Source organism: Corapipo altera, unplaced genomic scaffold, assembly GCF_003945725.1.
Source record: "Corapipo altera isolate COAL_440 unplaced genomic scaffold, ASM394572v1 359, whole genome shotgun sequence".
In the NCBI taxonomy this organism is placed as follows: Eukaryota; Metazoa; Chordata; class Aves; order Passeriformes; family Pipridae; genus Corapipo; species Corapipo altera.
The window spans coordinates 1,020,520-1,043,786 of record NW_020884948.1 but is presented as its reverse complement, the minus strand read 5'-3'; the positions used below and the strand labels follow the sequence as shown (position 1 = coordinate 1,043,786).

Genomic DNA, 23,267 nt, shown 5'->3' with positions numbered 1-23,267 from the left:
AGGTTTTTTCTGTGAAATCAAAGAATAGAAACTTCTGGTTCCTGTTTCATGGTTCTGTGATTGGACTGAGTTGAATGCTATAATGTGTTCATTTAAATTGATGCATTCCATTCACTTCATATGCTGTGTAACTCTTATTAAAGTATCCTGCAATATAGTGCTGTATCATCTGAGAACATAATTTCCAAAGTATTAAAAAAACCATAAAATTTTCACAATTTATCTGCCATCTTCAAAGTGTTTTTTTGAAGGGCACAGTTAAGGTCAGACCAGAATCATCATGGGACAACCTTCTTTTTTCTTAAAAACCCAATAAAACAGATAGTACCTACCTTCTCTTTCAATTCCGAAAGAATTTCTTCTGCCCATTGTGTCAGTGCCTCAGTACAGGCCAGGTGTTTTTTCCATTTTAGAGTCACTTAAACCACCAAGGCAGTAAGCAGAGTTACATGTTTCATACCACCAATGTTGCTTTCACTATATGATTTTCAACTATCAGGTTTTTGTCAGTAACATAATTAAAATGATCATATACATTAGAACCTCTAATATGTCAGGTATTGGTCTAACATGGCAGATGTTGTCCTAACCTTGGCTATGGACAGTGTGTTAGGCCAAGCACTCTCTTCACCTTACTTAAATTGATTGCCACATTTGAAGGTTCCAGTCTTATGTGCTACCATGTTTTACCTTCTGAAGAGATATATTTGATAGCTAATTGCTTTACCCTGTTAGCCAAACTCTTCCCTCTCTCTCTCCTCCAAAAACTGTCTAGAATTTTTGTTTAAGCTAGTGTTATGGGGACAGATTTCCGCATTCTTAATAATAGTTTATCTTTCCTTACAGAGCACTTCATCAATGGATATGAATTATATTAAACAATTCTTCAGTTCAGTCCAGAAATTCCTCTTAGGAGATGAAACATGATGAAATGAGGGAGTAATTCAAATGCATTCAATAACACCACAGGAAAAAAACTGATCTGTAGTATTTCCAGTTGGAAATAAGGAGAGAATCTGGGTGAACAGGATATAAATACTAGATTTTAGACTGAGTCAAAATACTGGGGTTAACATTCATGAACTTCTCAAAACTTTAATGAGATCCAGTAATCATTCCTATTGTCATGTAGGAATGTGACAATTTCTTTTCATGCTACTTCTTCCCTTGATGTCTTACTAGGTTGCACCTCTAGCTGCATCGCTGGCTATGTGTACAGTAGCACTTACATGGCATGATAGGAGCATATCTGTAGAACACAGCAGCTGCTGCTGATTGCTTTAGTTTAACCTACATGTATTTACAGTGGAGAGAAGAGGGAGTATTCCTTTAGAATAAGTCTCATCTGCCTTCTGATTGAACATTCCTGCTACATGTGGCCTTTGAAGAGGTCTGAAAGAAAGTGTCTGTGAACCCTTGCTTCTTGAGAACTGGGCATCCCAGTGGAGTTTATCAGCTTTTCTCTGTGTCATATAGGTGATTTTATCCCATACAGATGATTCCACCTAATATGAATGACTCCACCAGTTGTCATGTAAGGCCTCACATGTGGAAGTTGGGCTTATTTCACACCTGCACATTGTGTTGCTGATTGGTTGCAGTGGTCATTAGAGAACCTGATGCTAGAATTGTCTTCTTCTTATGGGCTTGGTCATCAGATGATCAAGAGCACTGGGGAAGCAAGAGGAACTACAGTAGCCAGCTTGGGGAATTTGAATGGAAATATCAAGTTTTCCTGTGTGATATTTTGTATGAGGAAGGAGACAGAAGCATTAACTTTCCTGATGTCAACACCGTTGAAGCTTTTCCCCATGTCCTCCAGAAGTCCCAGACCTGGAAAATTTTGAACTGGCAGGAGTAAATTGACCTTGAGTTCTGGGAGAACCAGCAACTGCTTTTTTAGCAATGCAGGAAGCTGTCTACTGGTGGTGAAAGCTTAGTCAACTTGCATCTCTAGCAGCCCTTCACAGCCCAGACTCTCTGCCCTAGTACTCTGCTGCCATGCTGCAGCTGAGCAACACTCCGTGAAAGTGTATGTAATTGAACAAAAATCATATCTATGCCTTTAAACAGGAACATCTATTTCTATGCAGATATTTTTAGTCCTAAAGAAAAGCCTTAAATAATTATAAGAAATGGGATGCAGGGCTTATTTTCTCCCCCTTCAAATGCTCAGGAGCATAGGTCTGGAGCTGTTCTGCAGATGATTTAAATTACTTTGATGGCTTGTAGCAGCTCATGAAATATTTGTAGCTAAGGAGAGAACTAAAATTTAAAGGCTTTGTAGGATACTCGAGCTGTCAGGGTAGATGGTTATCTTATTAGTCACTCACATAGACTCTACACACATCTAGTTTAAAAAGAAACTGTTTTTTGATTTCCATTTGTTTCTGGGCCTGCTTTTGTGTTAACATTTGGAAAACTTTTGAGTATATTGTCTATGAATCTATGAGAAAATAAGTCATAATGAATAATTTATTTGAGAAACTTCTTTTTCCTATTCATGGCTTGTTTGTGAAGTGCTGGTATTTTTTCAAAAATGTATTTATAATTTAAAATGCTTCATTGGACATTTTTGTGATTTTATTTCAGAAATGTTGGTATTGTTTGGGAATATGATCATGGTACTGCTCTGAATTTATATGTGAAGTCTATTCTTTATATATTACATAATATTCCTCATTTTTGATAGTTCAGTGAGGTATATTCATGGAAATTTATCTGCATAAAAGTCACACAGGTCTTCAAGATAAATTCGAAAAATGTAATGTTCATGAGCTTTTTTCTTACTCAAATTTAATAATGGTGAAAGCATCCCTGAAACACATTTGTAGCTTCTAGGGAAGATGTAGAAATGCATTCTCAATTTACATTTTTTACTAAGTGACTACTTTGGGAAATCTTTTGCTCAAAACATGAAGTGTTTTCAGATTCTGCTTTATGGGTCATTGATGCGTTACAAAGTTCAGCTCATTTAACAAGGAATATGGTCAGCTATTCCTTGTTAGCTGACAAGGAATATTGTCAGCTAATAATATATTTTCTAAATATGTATTTTCTAATTTCTTGTCATGTACTTTTTGTTACTCTATTGAAATTTCTAAAAGCAGATTAAATTTCCCCCACTCAATCAAGCCAACTGGGACAAAGCAATGTTAAAAGTCTGGAGTGGACTTTACCAGTGCCTGAATTTCACTGTCTTTCTGCTTATGTTTAGTCTGAGATTTAATATACTTTTTTAAATGGGGGAGAAATGGGGGGAACCAACAAAAAAACCTCTCTCATTTGTGAACAGAGAAATTCACACACTTACAGGTTCATTAGTTAAGATAATTACATAGGTACTTAGTTATGCAGGAGAACAGACAAGCAAGGTGTAGTCCTGAAGGGCTTTGGCTTGCAGGGTATGGTCTTGGTATAAGGTCCATCTGTTAATGACACAATACACACGCACAGGTGAAGATACAAAGGCCAAGGGATACATTCATTTCCTCAATGCTGTATCAAACATAGCGTGCACAACAAAGCCCTGTAACATTAGAATCCTTTTAAGACTCCTTGGAGTCATATTTGAGGCTTGACTGGGAACAGATATTGAATAAAGGAAAGCTGACTTGCAAGTGAGTAGAAATAGGACAAGGAAATATTTAATCTTTCAGAAAGCTGTGCATAAGCCTTTCTGGGCTGTTGCATAAAATATGACTGAAAAATATGTTATGCCCAGATTCCCTATGGGGACAAAAGAGATCTCCGTGTTACTCACATTAGTGATGGCTGACGTGGTATATAATTCAACACTTCATAGATGCAGCACTTTCCTATTTAAATTGAGGCCAAGTAGCTTGTGCTGCACATCCCACAACATATGATGACCTTTCTGTTAATTGTATTTAAATAAGTACAACTCCTGAAATAGTTGAAAAGTCTTTCTAAAGACATCTTAGCCAAATTCAGCATAGGTGGATGATACTTAAAAAAAGAATTGGTCAATGAACATCAATGGAAAATTATAGGTAGAGCCTCAGTTTAAGGTCTTCCATTAAATGCATTGGAAAATTCAAATTAAGAAAACCTACTGAAAATCGAGTCTTATGCTGATTAGACAGTTTCCTTTATTCACTGATATTATCTCTTTTTGGACTGCAACTGAACTGTGGAATGCTAGGTGTTTTTGTAACAGAAAGAGCTGAAAAGATCTATTCACAGTGTTATCTCCACATGTAATGTATAAGACTATTAGCCTCAAGGTACCTTTTCAGGGTTCACAAGTCCATCCAGGGTGCAAGTTATAACATGCCAATCATTTATGGAAATGAAGAATGCTTCCTTATTGTGGCAGCAAAAAATAAAAATGCTTTTAATAATGACTTTGCTGATTAATTCCTCCTTTTCCAGCTAGACAAGGAAAATCTCTGAACATTAGATTTAATTTACAGGTACAAGACCATAGTTACAAGTGCTTTCTTTGCCACTCTTGCAGGAGTTTTGGAAAGATATCAGTGTTTATAATCACTCTTCATCTGCTGTTCTTGCACTGATTTACTGCTTTCATCCTTTTCTTTCTCCTGTACTCCGTAACTGGGTAATTGAACCAAATAGAACATAATGGATTGGCAAGAATTGCTTATACATTGGCCTTCTTAGCTATCTTCTCTTCATACCTCTTTTCTTACAGAGATGATCAAGAAATTTAAAAATACTGAGATTTTGGTTCAACAGTAATTGAAATATAAGAATATATTAAAATATAAAAAAGTTATTTTGTTGAAATAACAACTATGGCTTTGAAACTAGTGAAGGAAGAGTTCAGTACCTGAACATACCATTTGTGGTTTTAAAAGATCCTGTCTTTTCAGTCATTTATATACATATATATGCTAACTTTGGGAGAAGGAGAGAAAAAGAAAATCGAGAGAAGTATAATTGTCTAAACTTTAATATTCTGATGCTCTCCATTCCAGATCTGTTGCAGAAGCCACAGAGGTTGATCTCAACATGAGAGTTGGATTGCATACAGGCAGGGTGCTTTGTGGGGTCCTGGGTCTCCGAAAATGGCAATATGATGTCTGGTCAAATGATGTGACTTTAGCTAATGTAATGGAAGCTGGAGGACTGCCTGGGTAAGTCCGAAAAAGAACCATAGAAAAAGAAATAGAAACCTGTATGGGTGAAGAATTTATTTCCTGCTTTGAGGCATTTGCATACAATTGTTATTGATAAGAAGGATTGTGTTTGGCAAGAGCAATCAATGTATTATGTGATTTATCCTGTGGAATTCTCCAAACAATCTTGATAGTTACGTAAGTAATAGGTTAGATTAGAAGCAAAACATTTCCAAGCAAAATCCTTATTAGAAGCTGCCAAATATAAAGAGTAGGAAAGATGCAACGGAATGTAGGAATGCTAAACTTGCATCATTTCCTATTACAAAAGTAAAACCCTGTAGCTATTCTAGGAAATTTTTACCCTTGCACCTCTGCATTTGTAGGGGGCCAGGGAGGTGCCTTACTCCTTTTACATGGCGAGATTTCCAACACTAGTGCTATAAAAAAGAAAACTCAAATATTAAGGATGTGTTTGCAAATGATACAGTAGCGTGTAAACTTGCAGCCAACCCATGGGGCATGTCCTGGAATTTTAAGTACTTGTACAGCCTTGAACACAAGTTAAATGCACACAGTGCACCTTCACAAACATGCATGGGTGGTCTTCTGTGTGTAGCTCACATTTGGACTGGGACCTACCATTCTCTGTTGCATTTTTACATGATCATGATTTGCTGAACAGGAGGACAATGGAACCTCTTGATTTTTGTGGTAACAGTGAGTGAATATCTGTTTGTTGCATATATCTGATTTAGATGATTTTGGCAGTGTATTTTACATGTTCGTTACTGTAAGGTTTTCCAGTGAAAAAAATCTGAACACATGTTCATTAGAGGAAAGCAGTAAAATCTTTTTGGATATCTTCTCTGAAGACATTTCAAATGTAAGGAGTCTTTTGGGAGAAAATGGGAAGACTTTTTCAGGATAAGAAAACTCACAAATAGTGTCAAAGATGGCTGTGTTGCCAAAACAAAGTGAATTAGAAAGCCGTCTACAAAACAGAGTAAATGATACAAGTCAGAGATGTAAAGTGAAATGGAAAAAGAAGTTTCTCCTTTATACACAAGAGAGATTTGGAGTGCAAATTCACAAGTTTGAAACAGCAGGATGTTTTTCCAAGCAGCTAGTGAGGTAAATACTTAAGAAAACCACACAGTATAGAAGATGATGTGCAGACTCTACAAATCAGAAAATCTGCAAATGTTTGGACAGTCAATAGTTATCTTTCTGTTCAGTTTGCCCGAGTTTAGAAAATACATGTAATAGAAATTTTTCTATGTTCTGTTTGGCTGAAAAGACAAAACTTTTTTTTTTTTACATCAAATGTGGTTTCGCATGTAACTTGACCTCTTTACAAACTTCTGCACAGGAACGTATTTCACTAGCAACTTGCTCATGTTGTATCTTTACTTTAAACAACTTCCAATTTTTCTCTTCAGGAAAGTTCACATTACAAAGACCACCTTAGAGTGCCTAAATGGGGACTATGAGGTAGAACCAGGATATGGTCATGAAAGGAATAGTTTCTTGAAGAAGCATAATATTGAAACATATTTTATTGTGCCATCTCATCGTAGGAAGGTAAGCTTCACAAATTCTAGCTTATTCTGTGATCTATTTTTGTAATTTAACAACTGTTCTCTTCTATTGTGAAAGCAGAGGCAATACTGGTATTTCTTATTTCTAAAAGCTCTTCAAACACTCCTGAAGGCACAGCAGTGCAATGGTAGTATCTTGGCTCTCAGCATGTGATGAGGTGGTGATAGTGGTTTTCCAACAGGTGCATCTATAGTCACACCCTTCCTCTTCAACCAGTTACTGAATGGAGCTTTTTGATCTACTGAAGAATGTTTTGTGACCTCAGTAGGTGTCTTGAAAGTCCATAATTGTCATTTAAATGCGTTCTATTTGTTCAACCTTTTCCACATCAAATGAGACTTACCTTGAAAGTTATCTGCCATAACACATTTAACAGGCCAAGAAAAACTTTATTGCCCTTTATCTCAGCTAGAGAATTTGGGATGCAGAATCTTGTGAGATTCTGTTCAAATAAGTTTAATTCAGGGATTTGACCTTTAGAGGGAAAATTATAATACCCAATTCTGAAAGTATTGGTCAGGTTTTTAAGTGATGTCTTTATATCAGATTTTTAAGCTGTCAGAGGTACATGCTTGAGAGTTTTAGCCGACAAGTGACTGAGATTAATGTAACCGTGGACAAAGAGGTCATCTTGAATTTCATACCTGCAATTAGGTTTCTGTTCTTAACTGTGAATTTTTATGGAAATCAGGTTTTTGGTCTTAACTTGATGGGTCTGTGAGTTTTTATGGAAATGTTGGGAGTTCAGTCTCCAGGGGAATTAGAATCTGGGACTGAAAACTCCTGTTGTTTTATCCTGGAAAGACTGCTGCAAGATTGATTTTTATGGACTTCCTCTAAAGCATCTTGTTATTAGAAAGATGTAGTTTTCTTATCTGCTGTGAAAATCATGCAATCTCACATTTTTTTCTTAAATTCAGGTTTAGATACTATGAAAAAACAGGTGGAAAAACAGTGGGCTAAATTCTGTTTTGGCATTCAGTTAGAGTTTACTCTGGTGGGTTTCTTGAAATCAGGATTAGTTCCTAAATTAATCAATTCTATTAAGGAAGAAAATGCAAGGATTAATTGTAGGAGTTTAATTAAGGTAGGCGTGTTGCTTATCGCTGCTAGATTTTTTTCGTCTTGGTATTCTACTGTTTTCACTCCTACAGCATTATGTATAGTTTCATTTCCTATGTTATTATGTATCAGGTTTTATTTCATATTGAGCAAATAAATAGCTGAATTTCAGGAAACTGTTCTATAGGTTGGTGCACACAGACAAGCAGAGAGAAAAGGAGGTTATAACTATTACATATAGAAACTGCATTGTGTGAACTCTGCTGCATAAATCAGTGGTTGAGGAATGGAAGCTTGACAATCACATCTGAAAGTAAACCAGGTCAATGCATGTTTAATGTGCAAGAATGAGAGCGTACTACTGTGTGAGAACACATTTCTTTGTCTTTGCGAGATTCCTGAGAAACTACTGATGATTGCTGAGAAACCGCTGATCGGTTTGTCATCAGCTACATAAAACAAATGCCATCTTACCCATGGGTGTCAGTGATGAGTCTGTGGAAGTGGCAGATGCTGCTGTACAGCTTGGCTAATGACATTACCTCTCCAGCATGCATCAATGGCGTGTCACCCAAACTGGCAGAAAGAAACAGTTCATGATTTTTTCTGGTGTTGACTGACTTCTCCACTGGGCTTGCAGATCAATCAGCATGTCACTGTGCTGTTTGTCACAGTCCATCACAGCCATCCCCAGTCTTTGTATACTCACATAGTGGTTGCTGGATCACGAGCTATATAATGTCATATTTACCTTCTAAATAAACACCCGCTGTTCCCTCCTACCCTGATTCATTCATTAACTCTTCAGAGACATAGAAACAGAAGGCTAGCCAAGTAGCAGGGACAAGATGGGATTTTTCTAGATGAATTCAAGTATCTTCTGATTTAATATTGTATTCCTTCCTCCTGAGCCTCAGTAGCTTAAATGCAGACACATTTTTTTATTCCTTATACAACATCTCTGACACTAATATGAACTGACTTTGGCAGGTATGATGCCAAGAGGAATGAAAATCAATGTTATGAGCAACAGATGACCAAGAATATGTTGAATTTGAAACCAGGAGTTCTTTCTCTGGTGCTGCATGTCTCTGTTGCTCCATCTTATCTCTTCTGGCTCTCTGCCACCGTTTCTCCAGTCAGTGCCGGCTGCTGCTTTCTCCAGCCACTGCCCACGATGGAGAAAACATCTCCCGGCATAACTACAGACACTTAGCCCAGTCTAAGACTGTTCCAAGTCTCTGCAGTCCCCCAAGCCGGGGGCTGGGAGGCCCCAGAGGCCCCGAGGGGCTCCGGGCCCCTTTCCTCGTGGCTCTACAACATGACCACCTCACCTACTACCCAAAAGCCCACTCTAGTTTAAAAAAAAATAAATTATTTATTTAATTAGAAAACACATATCCTACATTCTTCCATATTTGATCTGATAGAAAAATCTTTTATCACTATCACCCCAGCCAAGAATGAGAATAAAAATATGAAATTACTCATTCATGTACAAGTTACAGGCTAAATCTGAACACATTATAAAGTATTCTCATTTTTAAATCTATTATTGAATCAGCTAACAACCACGATTTTGTGATCTGATCTGATTGTTAGTTTAATGTGAGAATGCTGCTAAGTGGTCACTGAAGGAATACATTTATTTTTGGTTTGTTACAGTTTTTACTTTGGTAGAGAATATACTAGTCTGTTATTATCTCTTAGTCTATGCAGTCAACAGCTCATTGTCCACATGGAGACCAGTGACAAGTGGTGTCCCTCAGGGATCGATGGTGGGGCCAATACTGTTCAAGCTCTCTGTCAGCAACATGGACAGTGATATCGAGTGCACTCTCAACAAGTTCCCTGATGATACCAAGCTCTGTGGTGTGATCAACATGCTGAAGTGAAGGAATGCTATCCACAGAGACCTTGATAGGCTTGAGAGGTGAGCCAATGCAAACCTCATGAAGTTCAACAAAGCCAGCAACAGCTGGGTTGGGGCAATCCTAGACACACCTACAGATTGGATGTAGAAGTGATTGAGAATAGCCCTGTGAAGAACTTGGGAGTGATGGTTGTTGAAAAACTCAGCATGAGCTAGCAGTATGTGCTTGTAGCCCAGAAAGCCAATAGAATCCTGGACTGCATCAGAAGGTCAAGGGGAGTGATTCTCTCCCTCTGGTCTGCTCTCATGAGACCCCACCTGGAGTACAGCTCACAGTTGTGGTGTGCTCAACATAAAAAGGACATGAAACTCTTGGACCAAGTCCAGAGGAGACCATAAAGTTGGTAAGGGGACTAGAGCACCTCTCCTATGAAGACAGGCTGAGAAGGTTGGGGATGTTCAGCCTGGAGAAGAGGAGGTTGTGTGGAGACCTCATAGCAGCCTTCCAATATCTGAAAGAGGCCTACAATGAGGCTAGAGAGGAACTCTTCATCAGGAACTGTAATGATAGAACAATGGAGAATGACTTCAAACTGAAAGAGAGTTGGCTTAGGTTAGATCTCAGAAATAAATCTTTACTGTGAGGGTGGTGAGGTACCCAACAAGGTTGCCCAGAGAAGTCATGGATACCCCAACCCTGGGAGTGTTCAAGGCCAGGCTGGATGGTGCTCTGAGCAACCTGGTGAGAGGTGTCCTTGGCCATAGCAGGGGGGTTGGAACTAGATGATCTTTAAGGTCCCTTCCAACCCAAACTATTCTATGTTTTATTATTATTATTAAGTAATACTCATGCATATTTGACTGAAAAGCACTCAGCTTCTAAACACACTAAATAATTATTCTGATTTCCAAAGGCATACAGAATTTTTTTAATTAAATGAAACTTTTTCTGATCATCATAGTTAAAAATTTATGTAATCATGCTTTTTAAATAAAATACATAATTCACTTATAAAGTTACTAGTTCTTAAAATGCCATCACATTTCTTTTATGTAAAGTTTAATTATGTCTTCATGATATTTATATTGATGTTAATACTTACAATGATGTGACCAATATACTGCACTGAGAGAAAATTTGAGAATTTCGATTAATGTAAATAGACACAAGTCTAACCACATACATGAATGTCTTGGACTTTTAAAACAGGTCTGATACAGTTAGAAATACAGATCTAATTTTAATATATTGAATATTTTCAAGATTCATACTCTATACTTTAGACACGTAGACATTCTCTTAGTTTCAAAATGTCGTAGCTTTGTGAAGTATTATATATATTAATGTACATGGATTTCATTTCAAGAAAAAAACCTGTAGGCCAGTTCCTTTGACCTCAGAGCCCCTTACATGAACTTTATAACTCTGCTTAGACCCAGTTAAATAACTTTTTCTGTGAATGATTCCTTGATAACCTATTAGACTAATCTTGTTATGACTTTCAAACTGTTTGCATAAAATTTAATTTAATTTAATTTTTTAATTGAGTTTATCTCATTTTCATCATAATTCTTTGTTCTTTCATTGTCAGCACTGACATCAAAGTATCTTTGCCTCAGTTTTCCTACTGGCATAGCTGGCTCCCAGAAGCACAGCAGCGGTAGTGGGCTTAGCTAGACTGTCTGCTTCATTTCCTTAGTTGCTCTAGCGTGATTCTCCTGCAGTATAACACCTCTAAGGTTTTGGCACAACCTCAGTGATATCTGAGTGGTTTTTTTACTTGGCCTTACTTCACTGTGTTTGTTACAACTATTCACTCTGTGGTGACACTTCTCTGGTTTTGAAAAGACTCATTTTTTCACCAGCTGAGAAAACAGCCCAGCACAGTTGATTAAGCCAAATTCCTGAGGTACTTCTACAGATAGCCAAGCAGTGTTCAGAAGTGATCAAGTTTTTGTGAGGGGAAAGACTTCCCGGAATATATTAGTCTTTTTCTTTGCAAAAGTGGGCCTACCATCACTGCTACTCATTGCCAGGTTAAGGGAACCTGCTTCACTGTGTAACTTTGCCAGCTCTAGAGATAAGGCAAAGGTAAATAATGCATTATCAGGAAACAGTAGAGCTCTGTCCAGGAAAGGAGGTCATAATAATTACAAAAATAATTGGGAAACACTATAGGTACAACTTAGAAATTATTACTGTTTGTTTCTAAATTACTCTTGGATTTTACAGTATACTTCAAATATAATAGATAATTAGCTTCCAATAGGTTACTAATCACCATCTGCAAAATTTCTAGTAATGTACTAGTGAGTTATTCACCAACTATGATTTCAAATATATTAGCTAGCTTTTATTTGTGGCAGCATAAATTACAGGCTATCTGCATCTATGACTCAAATAACACACAATGATGGACAGTCATGAAAGGTCCATTAAAGTGAGTACCATATCTGTTTGCCCTTTGGGAACTAACTGTTTCTCTGAAAAGACTGCCATTTCTCTTTCCTGCCTTACCATGTACATACAAAGCCATGCCAGGCAGTCTCAGAAAATCCTTTCTGTAGCTTGGCTAGCCCTGCTCTCTTATTTGAAGTCTCTGAGTAATACTATGACCATCCTGAAAATCCAGGTGAATCCCAGGTTTTTTTCTGAATCCTTATGTAGTTATCCAGCCAGAGGGAAGTGGATGCTGGTTATAGGTATGGCTCTCTGTGTTCTGACTGTTTACTGTGTTGAATCATGCTCTAAACATTCCACATAGACAGAATTTTCTTTTTATCCAAAAAATAATTATAGCCAAACCAAAATACCAGTGGTCTATTTGAAAAGAGAAGTTAAAGTAATAGTTGAGGAAGAGGAAAGCACTATTGTCAGTCTCAGGAATTTCAGAAAAACTCAGTTGAAAGTGTGAAGGCTCTCACTAAGCAAAAACAGCTCAGAAGCATCCTTTGGAAAATGCTCTTTAAAATGTAAAAAAATCTTACAACTGTCAGAAATATCTGGAGCAATTATATACAGTACACACCTATGGCATAATTCATGTGAACTGCAGATGGATTTAACAGCTCGAAAGATTGATCACTTAATTTCTTCAACTCAGGATCAAATAGGTACGTATTCAGCAACCTGAAATTCATTCTAACTTGCTTGACAACAGCTACAAGAAAAGTGGCAAAAGCTGTCACATCACTTTCATATTTTGTTGCTTCATCTAGCATAAATAGATGTGATTTTAAACTTCCTGCATTGCTGTCCTATCACCAAAGAGTAACAGGAAAACAAACAAATTTTCCATCACTCTTCTGCTTGAAAAGGCAGTATTTTTGTCTTGGAGTACAACATCCTCCTCTACTGTTAATCAACACAGCTTTGTTGCATGAAGCAGATTATCTGCTTTCTATGTTAAAATAAATTGCTAGACTCTATATTTTTCCACCATTAGCCAACAGATTTTGTCTGCTTATGTCTTTCCTGCGACTGATTTCATTTTTTTTTCCCCAGCATGGAATGAACCTTATGCAATATATCACAGAGAAAACAGCATAGATTCATGATGGCTTTTTTGCTCTGTATAGATGAAATACACAGTAACTACATGTGCTTGACTTTTGACTTTATTGGTGAATCACTATTAGCAACTAGCATGTTTCACAAGTAGAACTGCTCTTGGGATGCTTTCTATCGTATCCTGATAATACTTCAGCTAAACTTTTAAAAGTGAAACAATTTGATGTGTATAATCCATGTATTACTAGGAGTTTTGATAGAAATTTGTTGGATTTTGTCTGACCTGAGATGTCATCTTGGCATCATCATGTGAACAAAAACCAAAGAAAACGAAGGCTAGAGAAGGACAAAAAGTAAATTGAGTGATATGTCTAAAATTGTTGCACTTCATTTTTTTTAATTTATTGTTTCCATTCAAAATTAAGTTCTGTCTATATTTGTGGGAAATTTCCTTCTCTACAAAGTTAATTTGATTCAATCACTCTGGTTAGGTCTGTGGAAACATACTACACTGTCCTGATATTCTCTTCTTTTTCCAATCATGTAAAATTTGTGTTTTCCACAGAGCACCTATTACCCAATAAATCCATCCATGTGCCTAGCAGTTCCCTAGGACTTTTTTGCATCTGACCCTTCTAAAAATATACTTTGTCTCAAGAAAGTTTTCACAGTTGTTGTAAGTTGTCAACTTTCTAGACTTATTAATTCTGAGGGTATTTTTACTTAAGGGACTGTGTGCTTACCAACCTTTATGGAGTGCTAGAGCTCTGACTCTTAAACTGTAAGTAGTAACAAAAGAAAAGAGCTTCATAGTTAATGCAGAGCATGTAAAAACTTTTCCTGCTACTCACAGAAACTCTCTACTTTTCTAGCACTGTATCAGTTTGGCCTGGCTCTCCCACCAAGTCCAGGCTGTCTCCTTCCCCCTCCTACTCTCCCCAAGCAAGAGAAAAAACAAACCACAGGAAAAAACTGAAAGAAATCTGAATGAAACGGGATTATATCAAATAGTGACTTACTGAGCTGCTTGGATCCCCACAGATCTATGGGACCAGATGGGATCCACCCAAGGGTGATGGGGGAGCTGGCAGAAGAGCTCACCAAGCCGCTCTCCATCATCTACCAACAGTCCTGACTCAGTGGGGAGGTCCCAGATGATTGGAAGTTGGAAAATGTCACTCCAATCCACAAAAAGGGCTGCAAGGAGGACCCAGGAAACTACAGGCCCGTCAGCCTGACCTCAGTGCCTGGCAAGGTTATGGAGCAGATCATCCTGGGTGCAATCACACAGCACCTACAGGATGGACAAGGGATCAGACCCACCCAGCATGGGTTTAGGAAGGGCAGGTCCTCTCTGACCAACCTGATCTCCTTTTACAATCAGGTGACCCACCTGGTGGATGAGGGGAAGGCTATGGATGTGGTCTACCTGGATTTCAGCAAGGCCTTTGACACCATCTCCCACAGCGTTCTCCTGAAAAGGCTGGCAGCCCACAGCTTGGACAGGGGCACTCTGTGCTGGGTTAGGAACTGGCTGGAGGGCTGGGCCCAGAGAGTGCTGGTGAACGGTGCTGCATCCAGTTGGCAGTCAGTCACTAGTGGTGTCCTCCAGGGATCAGTGTTGGGCCCAGTTCTGTTTAATATCTTTATTGATGATTTAGATTGAGGGGATTGAGTCCATCATTAGCAAATTTGCAGATGACACTAAACTGGGGGGGAGTGTCGATCAGGTGGAAGGCAGGAGGGCTCTGCAGAGGGACCTGGACAGGTTGGAGAGTTGGGCTGATTCCAAGGGGATGAGGTTCAACAAGGCCAAGTGCCAGGTCCTTCACTTTGGCCACAACAACCCCATGCAGCGCTACAGGCTGGGGACAGAGTGGTTGGAGAGCAGTCAGACAGAGGGGGACCTGGGAGTTTGGATTGAAAGGAAGCTGAACATAAGCCAGCAGTGTGCCCAGGTGGCCAAGAAGGCCAATGGCATCCTGACCTGGATCAGGAACAGTGTGGCCAGTAGGTCCAAGGAAGTGATTCTTCCCTGTACTCAGTGCTGGTGAGGCTACAGCTGGAGTGCTGTGTCCAGTTCTGGGCCCCTCAGTTCAGGAAGGACATTGAGGTGCTGAAGCAGGTCTAGAGGAGAACAACAAGGCTGGTGAAGGGACTCGAGCACAAGTTCTATGAGGAGAGGCTGAGGGAGCTGGGGCTGTTCAGCCTGGAGAAGAGGAGGTTCAGGGGAGACCTCATCACTCTCTATAACTCTCTGAAAGGAGGTTGTAGCCAGGTGGGGGTTGGTCTCTTTTCCCAGGCAACTATCAGCAAGACAAGAGGGCATGGTCTCAAGTTGTGCCAGGGAAAGTTTAGGTTGGATATTAGAAAGAATTTCTTTACAGAGAGGGTGGTCAGACACTGGAATGGGCTGCCCAGGGAAGCAGTGGATTCTCCATCCCTGGAGATTTTTAAAAAGAGACTGGATGTGGCACTTAGTGCCGTGATCTAGTAACCGCAGTAGTAGTGGATCAAGGACTGGACTTGATGATCTCGGAGGTCCCTTCCAGCCCAGTCGATTCTATGATTCTATGATTCTGTGATTCTATGGTTCTATGATATATATATTACATATATTTCCATTTTTGTATACAATTTGAATATTTTATACACAATAGGGAGCTTCTGAGAGGGAAAAAGGGAAAAGGGAGGGGGAAACAGGGATAAAAAGAATCCTAAAACCAGATATCTCCTAAATATACCCATTAATAGAGAGCTAGTGAATAAATATAAAAACAAATTAAATACTTCCCTGAGCAGGACAGCAGAACTGTGCAAGGCAGCAGCCAACTCCCCCATGCCTCCCAGAGAGACTGGAGATAACGGCAGGTCTGAGCAGGAGGCCCTGGCCTATACAAGCAAGACTGTCTGCAAGAGAGACCTGTTGCCTTCAGCCACCTGAAGAGAGAAGAGAACGAAGACCTCTTATCTGCACCTTTTTATATATTGTGTTACAGAAAGGGATCATATGGAATACTTCCTTAGATTTCTGACCTCGTTGCTAAGGAAGGCCTAAAAATCCAAGAAACCAACCCACTACAAGCACATAGCAAGCAAAAATATATTTGATCAAGTTCTAATTTGAAATGCCACAAGTTAGGCATCTGAATCCATATCTGGGCACACACTGGCGATTTCTCCTTTCAAACTGATGACTACCTGCAGCTGCCGCTGCTGCCATGACTTGGAGAATCCAACTCTTGATGGCTGACAGCTCCTAACAAGGAATTTAACTAGAGATCTGAATGCATAACTTGGGCATATCAGGTTTTAACACCGTAGATATACCTTAGCAGACCTGATTTAACAGGTAGAAACACAGCCTTTTAGTGGAAGCTCTATCTGGACAGAGGTTGTTCTGTGCCTAAGACTTTGTATTGCACAAGTGTTGAAATACACAAATCCAAACACTGGAAATAAATTACTTGTGTTACTGCCCAGCAAACACAGAGAGAAGACGGATGTTTGTGTTACAGTGTGTTGCTCTACATCTTCAGGATTGTTTCTGCAGTTACTGTGAAGCTGCTAATGCATCATCATCAGTGCGACAGCCTGCAGCTTGGGCTGGCAGCGATATTAGAATTCGTTATGTGTTCTAACATCATTCTTCTCTCTTTTTCTTCCTGCGTAAATGTGGAATCTGGAGAAGGGAGGAACATAGGGCACTGGTATAAGATTTTCCCTGTTATTGGTTTCCTAGAGATTGCTTTAGTTTTTACAGCTGCCAAAAACTTTTTCTACATCTGTGTCAAGAAAGTGGTCACGCTATTCTGAATATTAAAAATTTATCTTACAGAAGTTGCATTATTTTCTGATAAAAATCCCTAATATACTTTCCTGATGGGTAGCTGACGTGTGATAAGCAAAATGTATCATAAGGGCAGTAGAAAAGGGTGGAAAAACAAATGTCTGGTGATTTTAACTGTAAGAAGAACAAAATGAAAAGAAGAAAAAACTTACGTATCTCAGGACAAAATGACTCAAAGATAATAATGGGACAAATACTACTACTAAGAGGCATGGTCATGCCAGCCTGAAGATAAAAAGCACATACAGACACTGCTACCTCATTTATGGTTTCTGTCAATGTGTTTTGAATGTCATTAGTATCTTCTTTCCCATGCCATTTTAAGCACTGTGGTTGAATACAGTTAGGGGAGTAATAGTCTGCTGACATTTCTGACAATCTCAGGTGAGCACGAGTTAAACACTTGTCAGAATATTACATGGCATTCAAACACTGGGGTGTTTTCCCAGGATTTTAATCCGCACTTGTTTGTATTCTGCATGCCTAAAGACATTCACAGAGCTGTAGATAGCCTGGATGCTTTCTCAGTGTTCTATTAGAAAATCACACCTGATTTGCCAGTTGTGTTTCAGCAACCAACCAACCTTTGCTAAAATTATGAAGTAAATGAACAGTGAACAGAATTAGAGATGATCCTGAGGGTCAAAAAGAAGCGCGAAAGTAAAATGCATTGACAGAATGAGCTAGAATGGGAATGCTGCAGTCCAGCTTTCCTATAATGCTGACCTGGAGCAAAAGCAGAACAAAAGCAGAGTAAAAGACACTGAGGTTGGGGGTTTTGTTCGATTCTTTTTTTTTAAGTCTGTTTTAACAGATTATACTTCATTTCTTGACTTTATCAGAGACTTAGAGCAGAGGGTGAGATTACTTAAATATTCCACTGAGTAGTTCAATGTCAAAAGTGTTGTTCTGCTGTAAAAGCAATAATAAAAAGGAGACATGATTTGTGAGATGAAAGTGAGAGAACTCCTTTGTCTTTTTGATACTGTGTATATATAATAGTAGAATGGAAAATCCTCAGTTCCAGTGCAGAAATCTATATGTCTTGCAACCACTAGATTAAAAAAACCCAACAAAAACAAACAAATGAATGAAAAAAAAACTATCAGAAACCTCTCCCCAACCAACTAATCAAAACTATATATAAAATTATACATAATCTGCTGAGAAGTACCAGTGTGCCCAGTTTGTGTGTATGCAATATCCTTTGTGTGGTTATGTTCTTGGCCAACCATGAAGAACAGTAGCTGTGTGTGTTCCACAAATTTTCTAAGCATTGCACAGTAATCGAGTTTGGAAGGGGCCTTTGGAGGTCATGTGGTCAACCTCCTTGCTCAAAGCAGGGCCAGCTTTACAGTTAAATCCACTTTTGAGTGAATTCTGAGTGTTTACCAGGCTGGAGATTTGGCAGCCTCTCTAGGCAGCCTGCTCCAGCACATGATAATCCTCACAGTTAAACTTCTGTTCTTTGCATCAAATAGGAATTTCCTTTGGTACAGCCTATATTAATTGCCTTTTTTCTGAGTAATATTTGGGATGAGTCTGGCTCTGTCTTCTCTCCAGCTACTACTTAAGTGGCTGGAGATGGCAATTAGATCCCTGCATCTCTTCTTCCAGCTAAATGAACTGAATTCCCTCAGGTTCTCATGTGCTTGAGAACTGTACTTGTTTTGGTAAACCTTTGCTGAACTCATCCAGTTTGTCACTGTTTTTCTTGTACTGGGGAGCTCAGAAGTAGATAACACTACTCCATTTTTTCCAGTGACCTGTGCTGAAATTTCCATTTAACTCGAAAAGAGCTCGAAAAATTTTTCTGAATTTCCAACATATAAAAGGTGTATGCTGTTGATATATTATCAGCCAGCAGGATTTATAAACTGACAGAAACTGGTTGATGGTAAGAGCTAAAAATGTTCTACCTACTTATTTGAAGATAAAGTCAGGAAACTGAATGAAAACATGTGGTTAAAGAAAAGTCATGTTGGTGGCAGGGCCACACTGCCTGAGTCAGACTGTATTCTTTCCAAATTTTCAAGTTGAAGGTTGTTCTCAAAACCACATCTATTATAAGAAGTTTGTATGGAGGAAAGTCTAAATTATTCTCCTTGTAGGAGGATATAGTCATGCCCATGTGCTCACCTTTCAGTCATGCCTCCTTGAATCTTTTGCTAGGAAGATGTTCTACCTGTTCTTTACCACTCTTCCGTCTATACTGTGGCATTTCCATAATGAAGGGTGTCAAGCAGCTTTTGTTACTCTCTAAATTTATTTAAAAGCATCTTTCCAAGCCAATCTAGTGGCAACCTAAAACCAAAGTTGTTGACCTAATTAATGCAATGTCCACAGTGAAAAGTTTGAGCAAAAAAAGAGCTAATGACCTCTTAAGATAGTGTCCACCTGTAAACTTCTGTCTAATCCCCTATTATCCCCTTGTCTTAAAAAAAAAAAAAAAAAAAAAGAAAAAGAAAGAAAGAAAGAAAGAAAATGCAAAACTGGAAGGAGTTTCAAGAAAGTTGCTAAATTTGTTGTATCAAAATTTTGATAGAGATACTGAGTAAAATATAGAGAACTTCTAGAGGAATTATAACTACATTAGGAAAATTTGTAAGTAGAGTATCTCTCCAAAAAGCATGTTTTGGCTGTTGGGAATGGTAGCTCAAATGCTGATCATATCTGCCATACTCAAGTCTAACAACCATCTACTTGGTGTCCTTAGGAATACCTAAAGGATGATTAGTATGTGAATATCCTTGTACAGTATCTTCTGTGCAATTCAGTGGTAAGTCTTCTGCCAGAAAGCCCTTGAAAGAAAGGGTTCATATTGGGAATTTCTTCACAGAGACTTTTGTTAAACTATCACTTATACGAGTGATTACACACCAGATACACTAATGTCGTTTTACAATTCAGCTGACAACTGTGCAGTGCAGTGCTGGTGACGCTAACTGGCTTCAGTCAGCCTTCCAGTACACAATAAAGCACATCTGCATACCTAGGCACCTTTACACATTTGGAACATGTCCTATGTTTATAATATGGCCATCTGCTAGAAAAAAAAAATAGTACAACATTTTGGTCATTTTTGTGTTTCATAGACACAGCATGACTGACTAAACAGGATATCGGGAGTTCAATAATATATTACCTTGATTACCCAGAAAATGCAAGTGCCTAGCTATGTGTGCTAAACATCACAGCAAACCAATATCTGAGATGCCATTTGGAACATAAACAGTGTCATTTGCCCTGCCCCTTGAAATTTAAGTGACTGTGAAAACGTGCATTAAACAAATGCTTTCAGTTTGTTCTTTGATCATTGAAGTAGTGATGTAAATGGCTCTAGTAACCACAGTATTGTGAAGACTGCACAGCAAATTCTCAGTGCCATTTGAATGAAGATTTTGGACTATGATTTGCTCTGTCTTTTGTATCTAGAAACACTAGAGACCAAATCCTCTGTGCTTCTTTATTTTGCTGTTCCAGAATATATCAATTTTACAAGCTTAAATTCCCATACAGTGACGGCATGGGGGGCTTCCACATTTCTCATTAACACTGCTTTACACATTCCGCATGTGTACAGAAGCATGAGTAAGTTTGGTATAAATACTAAGGATACAATATTCTGGTCTGTGAAAGCATCTGAATACATAATAGGGGTTTACTGAAGTCAGCAAGAGTTAAATACATGCTTAAGAGGTAACCAAGAAAATATTTGTCCTTGCTGAACTGGGAGTTCTGTGGTAAAAGGAATAGATTACACCCAACCCTCTGAGAGTATTTCTCCGTGCTGTAACACTCCATGCTTTGAAGAAATAAGATGTAAGATATAACTTCAGTGCCTCACAAACTCCTTCTAAGGCATATATATGTCTATCTTTAAAGCAAAAGCTATCCTCTTCAGATTTTAATGAGCTTACCAATGGCTGAAGTAGCAGAATGAGGAAAGAAGAAAAAGACTGAAATTACATTTTTTTAACATTGATTGATAAAAATCTTGATTTCCTCGTTATTTTTTCCTATATTTTCCTAGAATTTATTTTAACATTATAAAAATACAAATATTGCCTCTTTCATGAGTTTATCATTAATGCACTGTTTTAGAGTCTACATATTTAAGCAGAAAACAGTTCCCAAAATGTTAAGTATGAGTTTAAAATCTGTTCAATAGATTCTTTACATCTCAGATTAAAAAAGATGAAGTAATCTTCATTTGCAAATACAGGATATTTATCAAAATGCATTGCTTCTTAATTAGAATATTGCTTTGTTCTGACCACTAGGTGGTGCAAATGCCTGCAAGTATGTATGTCTGCATGGGAATGTAATGACAGTTATAAATATTATTTTTCTGATCAACAGATATTTCCTGGACTGATTCTCTCAGACATTAAGCCTGCAAAAAGAATGAAATTCAAGACAGTCTGCTATCTGCTTGTTCAGCTCATGCACTGTCGTAAGATGTTCAAAGCAGAGATCCCTTTCTCCAATGTCATGACGTGTGAGGATGATGATAAGGTAATCCATGTGGGCCATGTGCACTCTTTGTGCATCAGTTCAGGACTGCATCCAGCAGATTTGCTTTGAGAACATAAGGGGTGATGTTATCGACTGAAAGAGAAGTTTCTGGTGTTCCTACTGGAGCTGAAGCTAGCGTTATATAATGCTCACTGTAAAAACAAAATTTAAAAAGGCCTCAAATTTGTAGCACCTCTTGGAAAAACCAGTAGAGGTGGCTTATGGGGTTTCTATTAAGGGCTTCCTTCACATAAATTAGAGTTTCTGAGGCTTTTTCCATCATTTTGAAGAGATATTATTGTGCATCTTTTGTCCATCACAGTCTGAAGCTATTGATGGCAAATACAAAACAACAGAACAATTTTATATCTCTACCTGGTTCTTTAAAACTGAAAGGCAAATGATTAGTCAAAATTGCTCTCAGTCCCTAATACAAATCCTAAACAGAGAAGTTCCTAATACAAATTCCGCTCTCTTGGATGCCTTGTAATGCCATAAATCAAAATTGCTTTACATACAAGTAGCCTGATTTACTTCCTTTTCTGTACATGAATCTACCCAAAAATTTATGAAAAAAACCCTTTAGAGTTGCTCGTTCCATTTTCTTAGCCAGCAGGTGGCAATATTACATAGTCACTCCACCAGTGAGAGGTGTCATAATGTGCATTGGAAGCAGTAATTCAGCTTGACTGATTGCTCCACATTATTTGGGGGGGAGGGTTGTTTGTTAGGGGTTTTTTGTTGCTATTTTTGTTTAATAATGTACATTTATTGAAGATTCAGTCTAAATCTTACTTTCAGAAAGCATTCAAAATTTCATATTTTGGGTTTTACATATGCTTGTGTTTGTTCTGCAGGAAAAGGGCAGAAAAGTCTGTTAGTATCTTTAAAACACATTTTCAGTGAAGACTTTCAGAAACTCCAGATTTTATTTTGAAACTAGCCATGTACAAGACCTTCCAATTGTGAATTAGTGCTGTCTTTGACTATTTAAAAAAAGGAACCCACACATTCTTTGAAGCATATGCAATATTTTGCATTGTGTCTTGTGTATATGTGTATATAAATATGGTAATATACACAGAAAATACCCATATGAGTTTGCTATGGATCTGATGAAAATTTTTGCATGTCAGAACATTTGCAATGAAGTTCTAAAATGCTGTTATTATCTGAAACAATTGTTCTGAGCTTCTGTAACTTTTATGTAAAAATTATCATGGATTTATATTATATGTTATTAATATAAATACACTGTGTTGCAGTGCAGGGTTTCTTCAGAGCTTTCAGTCCTCAAATCATGTAAATCAGGTAAAACAAGCAGGGCTTTAAAGGCTTTGAAGCCAGTACATTTCTGGGAAATATAAATACTGACTTGATCACATATAAGACAATGTAAGTCTGCTGTATGAAATAATAATAGAGATAAAAATAAGAGACACAGATGAAATCATTATTTGTAAGGAACAGCTATTTTGATTAAGAGCAGTAACTTTAACCCTATTTCAAAATGCCAGAATAGATAGTATAATTTATTCCATATATCAGAATAACACCCATCATCTACCCTCCTTCCAGGTTTTAAAGCAAAGAAACATTCTTTTTAAGTGGTATTTTGCTCACCCCGTTGCTATACTATAGGCTTAAATTTGAATTGTAAAACATCCCCGAAGATGTTCTTTCTGCTTCACCTTATGCAATACATATGGTAACTAATTATTGTTTATGTCAAGTAAAATTATGTATTCC

The 23,267-nt window shown here is 38.0% G+C and overlaps 1 protein-coding gene across 4 annotated transcripts in view; it reads left to right on the top strand.

Annotated features, from left to right (window-relative positions):
* The window catches only part of ADCY1 (adenylate cyclase 1), a 162,901-nt gene that overhangs the window by 101,315 nt on the left and 38,319 nt on the right, over positions 1 to 23,267 (top strand). For all 4 annotated transcript variants that reach the window (XR_003530820.1, XM_027662823.1, XM_027662822.1 and 1 more), the window contains exons 6-8: positions 4,962 to 5,120; positions 6,545 to 6,686; positions 21,363 to 21,518. Coding sequence is in view for 3 of the 4 variants with exons in the window: in XM_027662823.1 (XP_027518624.1) it covers positions 4,962 to 5,120; positions 6,545 to 6,686; positions 21,363 to 21,518 (457 nt within the window). In the remaining variant the exon portion in view is untranslated. The remainder of the gene's footprint in view (positions 1 to 4,961; positions 5,121 to 6,544; positions 6,687 to 21,362; positions 21,519 to 23,267) is intronic.